The sequence below is a fragment of the Notechis scutatus genome, chromosome 1, assembly GCF_049901735.1.
Source record: "Notechis scutatus isolate UNSWTSFEM ecotype Mainland chromosome 1, rNotScu1.2, whole genome shotgun sequence".
Lineage (NCBI taxonomy): Eukaryota > Metazoa > Chordata > Lepidosauria > Squamata > Elapidae > Notechis > Notechis scutatus.
This window is the reverse complement of record NC_142009.1, coordinates 228,054,851-228,062,327: the sequence shown is the minus strand read 5'-3', so window position 1 is coordinate 228,062,327 and position 7,477 is coordinate 228,054,851. Positions and strand designations below refer to the sequence as shown.

General features: G+C 35.3%; 1 protein-coding gene across 1 annotated transcript; it reads left to right on the top strand.

Annotated features, from left to right (window-relative positions):
- The first annotated feature begins 1,804 nt into the window (after positions 1–1,804).
- Positions 1,805–7,127, top strand: LOC113424769 (olfactory receptor 5AR1-like). Its single transcript, XM_026686625.2, has 3 exons — positions 1,805–2,712; positions 5,185–5,316; positions 7,088–7,127. The coding sequence occupies exons 1-3, from the start codon at positions 1,805–1,807 to the stop codon at positions 7,125–7,127; spliced, it is 1,080 nt and encodes a 359-aa protein (XP_026542410.2).
- The last annotated feature ends 350 nt before the right edge of the window (positions 7,128–7,477 follow it).

The window sequence follows — 7,477 nt, the reverse complement described above, 5'->3', positions numbered from 1 at the left end:
CCAATGACTTAACTTCAGGTATGTTGGTTTAGAAAAAGATTTATGTTCATGTTGAACTTTGCCATTCTTTCCTTATTTTTCCTTCCTAATGTTTTTCCTGCAAGTACAGTGTATACTTTTTTTCAGATCAATGGAGTGTGTTGATCCGTTGATTAGAACAAGAACTGATCCATCAGCTTGTACCCAAGCCTCTCATTGTGCATGACTAGGCAGCATTAGAAATCAGAGTCTCCTGGTTTTTAGCCTGGTGCCTTCAACCACTAGACCAGGGGTCTGCAACCTACGGCTCTGGAGCCATATGCGGCTCTTTCAGCGCTCTGCTGTGGTTCCCTGTCAGCTGATCCCACCACTGGCTGGCCCTTCCCCTCCCCATCACTTCTTGCCTGTCCTGAGAAGGTAAGGGTGATGGTGGGGGATGGAGACTTGCTCCATATTCCAAAGCAGGAGGTGAGTGGGTGGGAGTGAACAATGTCGAGTTCGCCATGCCCACCTAATCACACTGGTTTTTAAATTATTGGTTTGTTGTGTGGCTTGTATTTTCTTTTCCTTTGGAGATGGGTCCAAATGGCTCTTTAGGTTGCAGAACCCGGCACTAGAATAGACCAAATAGGCTCTCCCTAGACTTTTTGCCATTACATACTGCATATTTATAGTAACAGTAACAGTCCATATATTTAATTTAATATATAATATATTTTAATAGTATTCTATATTGTGTGCCACTAAAACATTCAAGAAGCAAAGTGTTTCAGGTTTGTTTTTTTAAGCATTATCTTGATCCTTCTCTACCTGAGGTCAGACTCAGATCTGGCACAAAGAAGTGTTGCTCACCCTCATAGACAATCATATTAGCAGACACATAGGAAAAATGCAGCCCAATTGCTGTGCCTAACATCTTTCAGTAGCTTTTTATAGCATTCACGGACTCCTCCGATTTAATGCTTCCAGAAATTACACTGACATATTTCTACATCATTTCAGAATTGTCTTGCAAGGTTTATTTTGGGTACCACATTTAGCAAATGTTTTACCCTAGGCCTTTTGAATGCTTATATTTAATTTAATTTTATATTGGTCTTCTTTTAATGCTAATTTAATAAATATTTCTCTTCTAATTTGTACATCACCTAAAGCCATTAAGAAGGAAACTGTTCATAAATTCCTTTTTAGATTATTTAGGAATTCCAGGTTTGTGAAATGTTGAGAGCAAGGGAAATAAAGCTTTCTTACAATAAATCTAAAATTTAGATCCTAAACAAATAAAAGGGAAAAATGAATTGGATGGGAAATTCACTGGCTGTATTTCCAGTCAACTTCTATCTACTGAAAAAATACCTGAAATAAACAGGAATCTAGAGTTAAGTCTCCTTTTCCAGAATATAATAGAAGATTTCTAAATTGGAGAGCATAGAATAGAGATGCCAGCAGCTAGAAATACATTATTGGTCCAACATATAGTTTACAGCAACAGATATAGCAATATTGTGGTACATTATTTGTAGCCTTCACTTATATAACAGTGTGTAAATGAGTTTTTATACAATATGCTTCATGTTGAATTTTCTTTAACTAGGTTTTTTTAAAATGTATTATTCTATATAATAAAAGTTCTCTTGCTAGCATATGATATATGTGATATACTGTAGTAAATATGATAAACTCCTCTTGAAAAAGTGTCCAGTTATTTTATGAAGAGAAAAACATGAATGAAGCCCTAAATAATGCAATTTCTTTTGCCCTAACAAAGGATCAGGTATTTCAGGATCAGCTAATACCCTGAACCCAGTGCCCATAGAAAAAAATCATGGATAACAAAAATGAATCTGTCATTACCGAATTCATTCTTCAGGGATTCAGAGGCAATCCCAAAATGCAACTTGTTCTTTTTACGGTCTTCCTCTTGGTTTATGTCATTACTATATTAGGGAATCTGGGGATGATTCTGTTGATTTCCACTAAACCTCAACTTCACAAACCCATGTATTATTTCCTGGGCAACCTCTCCTTTGTTGATCTCTGCTGTTCTTCAACCATTTCTCCAAAAATGCTGATTGACTTCTTGGTTGAAGGGAAAAGAATTTCATTCGGTGCCTGTGCTACACAGTTGTTTCTGATTGCTATATTTTCAGATACAGGGTGTGTTTTGTTGGCCATGATGGCCTATGACAGATATGTGGCCATTTGCAATCCACTTCTCTATCTGGCTATAATGTCCAAACAGGCCTGCCAGCAAATGATTGTTATTGCATATTGCATAGGTCTAATGGATACAATAATATACACGTCCTCAATATTTCGACTGATATTCTGCCAGTCAAATGTTATCAATCATTTCTTCTGTGACATACCTCCACTCTTAATGATCTCCTGCTCAGATACTTACATCAGTGAACTAGTGATATTTGTCATTGCTGGCATTATTGAAGTAAGCAGCATAGCTATGATTCTTATATCCTATGTTTACATTTTGGCTACAATCTTGAGAATGCGCTCCGCTGACAGCAGGCACAAAGCATTTTCCACCTGTGCTTCTCACCTGACAGCTGTTGGGATATACCACGGGACAATACTCTTCATGTACTTTCGGCCCAGCTCCAGCTATTCCATGGACCAAGACAAATGGGTCTCATTGTTCTACACGGTTATCGTCTACATGCTCAATCCTTTGATCTACAGCCTGAGGAACAAGGAGGTGAAAGATGCTGCAACCAAATCAATGGGCAACATTGGATGGATTTTTAAAGGGAATAATCCTAGATACATTTAATGAACAACTTTATTACAAGCACTGCCATTTCCAAAGAGGAAGACCATCAGTGAGAAAAAGAATGTACTTTTAGCAATGATCAAAGGGGGTTCCTGGTAACCTTAAATCAAAATTATGATTTTTACACATCACAGGTTCAAAACCTTTATCATTATAGATAATAAAAATTAGAAGTTTGTAAATATAATACCCCTGTGGTTCTCAGCCTTTTCTTCACTGTGGACCCTATTTAAACACCTTTTTTGGCCCATGGCACAAAGGGTATTTTATGGGCCACAGACCCCCAGGACCTCCAATACTTAGCTCAAGATTTAAATCATAACATTTTTCCAGCCTTCACAGACCCCCTGTGATGACATCATGGGCCCCCAGACCTTAGGTTGAGAACCACTATGATACACTATTATATAATCTAACTATAAATATTATAATAGTTCACAGTTCAGCAAAAATAAAGGTTATGGTTAGTTCTGAATTTTCAAACTTATAAGCAGTTTAACATGCTTATATTTCTGTGATTTTATATATATAGCTTTAATTATTATCTTTACAAACATAAAAATATCCCAATCTAATTTGGTTTGTGGCAAATGAGATAACCTGTTCAATTAGCCTTGCCAAACTAGAGCAATACTATTTAGAATTTAAATGATTTGGAGTATCAAGGAGCTCATAAATGCCCTGAGAAAAACACTTGGTAATAAATGGCTTTCTTTCATAATTGTTGTTTCTAAAGAAGAAAAATATTAGTGAAAATCAATATATTTGTATAGTTTTTTGAAAGCTGAGCTTCTATGTTCTCATTTTTTGAGGATTATCATATGTTAATTGAGTGCAGATTAATACTGTAAACATACTATTGTATCATAAGCCTGGTATTTTATTCAGATGTGGTTTTTTTTATCCATGATTATCACATTTGCAATGTTAATAATAGCTATTTCCACATTATTCCAATCTATTGCTTTATCCAATCTATTGCCATCAAGCTTTATCCAATTTATTGCCTTGAAAGCTTGAGTTTATTGTATCTGGAATTCAAAATATCCAGAAAGAAACCAGAATGAAGAAAAACACAGTATGCTAAACATTATTTCATTATCCTTTGAACAAAAATATTTTATCAACTTCGACTGGAATGATTTCTCTATTTCTTTAGAGTTGGTTCTGAATGAATATTATTCTTCATAGGAAAATTAATGCCAAAAAGGGATAAAGATAATTTCTGATTAAATTAATATGGAACTTTGCAACCTGCAGAAACTTATAAAGATTATATTTTATTTCAGTCCATTCATGAATCCTATTTTTTTACTTAGAAATATATTTCTCAGAGTGCATTTTCCACATCAGTCAGTGAAACTATATGGCAATAAGTTCAATATATGTAAAAGGAAGAAGTTCTCAAACAACATAGAATTTGTTCACTCCAAAACCAATATGTTGTATAAATATTATACAAATTCATCAGCACTGAGGTGCTTGGTGGCATCAAAGAAACTTCAGATTTAGCTTTTGTTATGAGAAAAAACAGAGCACTGTCAAGAAACTTTTGAGAGATTACATTGGGTTTTCATACCATCTAAACCCTATTAATTTTGTGTAAAGGAAGGATGTGATTCATCTAGAATCTCTTAATCCAAAATTATCTGGAATCAACTGAAACCAAAGAGTACTGAGTAGAATTACTCCAAGAAAAAGATGTAGCAATGTTAAAATGTTAAGCACAAAGGTATTTCATCTGGAGTGCAAGCTCAATTTTATAAATATCCAATTATTAAATTAATGATTGTTGAAATTAAATTATTAAATAAATGATTATGTTGAAATCAAATTATTACATTAATAATTATGTCAAAATCGAAGCTTAAAATTAAGTATTTACATTGAAAATTAGAGACTAGATTCATCTACATCTAAAGAATTTAGTGTAAGTTATTGCTTGCATCTGGATCTATTCTAAAATGCATCCATTCTCCAAGGATTAGATTCATTTTACTTGAATCTAATTCACATAAACATATCTAATTATATTTATTCAGTTGCCCACCAAATACCATAGTTTTCACCTAGTGAAATTATAGTAATGGTATTAAAGGAGATTTAAAAAGTCAGACTCTCACTCACATATATAAACTTAAATACACCCAAACAAAACATATAAACTTTATGAAGCATTGCATATGCCAAATCTCTTCCAATCTCTGTATACCAATTCTATCATTTCTCTTTTTAAAAGTCCTTAAATAATTTCTTCTGTTAAACCTTGGCAAAGGATGGGCAGTATAGGGTTTCTTCTTTTATGTATATATTTTTATTGCTTTTAAAATAATAACACACAAAAAAGAAGGAACCAAAGCACAAAGTTACATAAATTATCAAAAAAAAAGTGTAAATCAATCTTAGCCATTTAATACAATTCTTTCCAAAATTCATATCTTCCAAAACTTTAAAATGGAAAGCTCAGTTCAAATTGTCAAAGGCCTTCTCTGCAACCAAGAACCTCTTTTAGATTCTCCACAACTGAATTTTCATTCCAGTCCTTTTCAGTATTCTAAAGGTCTGAACTCATCTGCAGCGTCACAACACATAGATTGGTCCTCTCTGTATACATGCTATTGGAGAGTATACTTCATGACTCTTCTCTTAAGAATTCTACTTTATGACTCACTACACATTTCAGTGATTTTGTTTCACTGCTGCCTGTGAAATAGTTAGCAAATACACCATCCACATCTTTAAAAAAAAACAGAAAAAAAATCCACCAGTCACTGGAAGTGTAGATTGCTCCATAATAAAAGAGAAAACAATTAAGTCATGTGAAACAATGTTTAGGGCATCAGGAATATTGCTAAGTTCTTGCCTTAAGACTGAATGAGAGCCACCCACTTTTTCCAGCTTTTTGAATTGAATATGTCTTCTTTTTTACCCACTCCTGACTTGATTTATTACACGTTGACATAATAAAGTTGAGTCTTTCTGTTTTGATGGCCATATAAGTCTTAACAGCAGCAGCAACAAAGTTTTTACTAGAAGCAGAATTAACACTTTAAGTAGGCTAATGGCAGGAAATTGCTGCTTTGGATCATAGAATTATAGAATCATAGGGTGGGGATCTTAGAGGTCCTCTAATCCAACCCTCCTGCCCAACATAACAATTTTTAAAATAGTGTTATCAACAGTAAGGGGTGTGTGTGGGTGTGGGTGTGTGTGGGTGTGTTCATATTATGACAGAGTGTTCTCTTTACATCTGGGAGTTCATGGTATTCCATGGTAAATGAAATGCAACATGACTGGAGTTAGTATCATATCAGGCATGATATGATACTAACCTATATTACTAACCTATGATACTAGCCTATGTTGCAGCAATTAAACAAGGGAGGGTCCCCCTGATTGCCTCTGTGAGCAATTGTTCAAAGGTCTCAGGACTCTCACATGAAAGATCAGCCTCCAGGGGTTTCCTCTAGCACCTGAACAGCCTCTGAATTCCATTATGAGCAGTTGATTATTCTTTGTAGACAAGAAAATTCAAATTAATTATAGACCTGACATCTCTTTAGGCAATGTTATGGACAGATTATCCATCATACTATCTAATAAGACTCCCTGAATCCGTTTTAGAAAGCATGTCTTCCTTTCTTTTTATTCATTTGCATATTAGTTCTCTCCCCAGTTTAATTTGCACTTCATCCTGCCAATGATCACTCCGATCATTAATATCACTTTTAATTCAAGTAAGCTCCCCTGCCACTTTGGTGGTGGTGAGATTCTTTCTGAAGCAACAATCTCAGCCACAGAATTAGATATCTAACCAAGGTGAGGGGCAGAGTAGCTTCAGGAGCGATTAGTTACAATAAATTATCTTGATCCAACCTAGCTATAGATCAGGCCCAAATGTAGTACAGAAGCCTTGCTCATCCCTGACAGGTTATCTATACTAGAAGAGACATAGGGAAAGTAGAATCCTGTTTATAGACTTACATTTTTCAGTGGATTTTTACACCACTGATCATGGAGCATTGGAATTAGGGAGGAGGGAAGCTTTGGTGTCAATCTTTTGCATTATCAATTACTAGGCTAATTTTATCTAATTAACATAGAATTGGGTTTTTTTAATCACGCTTTTCCTTTCTTGCAAGATCAAAATTGCCTTCCTCTAAATTATAAAGAATTGAACGTGGGAGAATTGGTTTAATTCAGACAATATAAGGTTATTATTGATTCTGGAGTGAATGACAAGTTTGGGAAATATTCTTGCTCTGCATATGATCATACGTTTTCTTAACAAACAAGTTCCATCTTATTGTTCTGATCTAGGCTTCCTCAGCAGCACAAAGCCAACTCCTCATCGCGATAAACCCTTTTTATTTAGTTTACAGTGAATTCCTCTCCAGCAAAGTCCTGGCCAACAGCCTTTCAAGATATTTCACAATTACAGACCTTTATCAGACTCGGAGAGGTGCCAGGCAATATCTTTCAGAGGCCTCACTGTAGCAGACAATACTAGGCAAGAATGCAGGAACAGATCTTCAAATGAACTAATTGTCTCCTGCAAAACCCCACTCCCCTTTCGCTCCTCTTTTATTCCCTATGGGAGGAGCCATTCACCGTCCACCTGTGGTTTTACTCCCAAGTCAACCCTTGTTCCTTAGCTGTTCCCTTCTTCGGGAAGCTCTTTGCATGCGCACACTGGGAACAGGCTCCAGC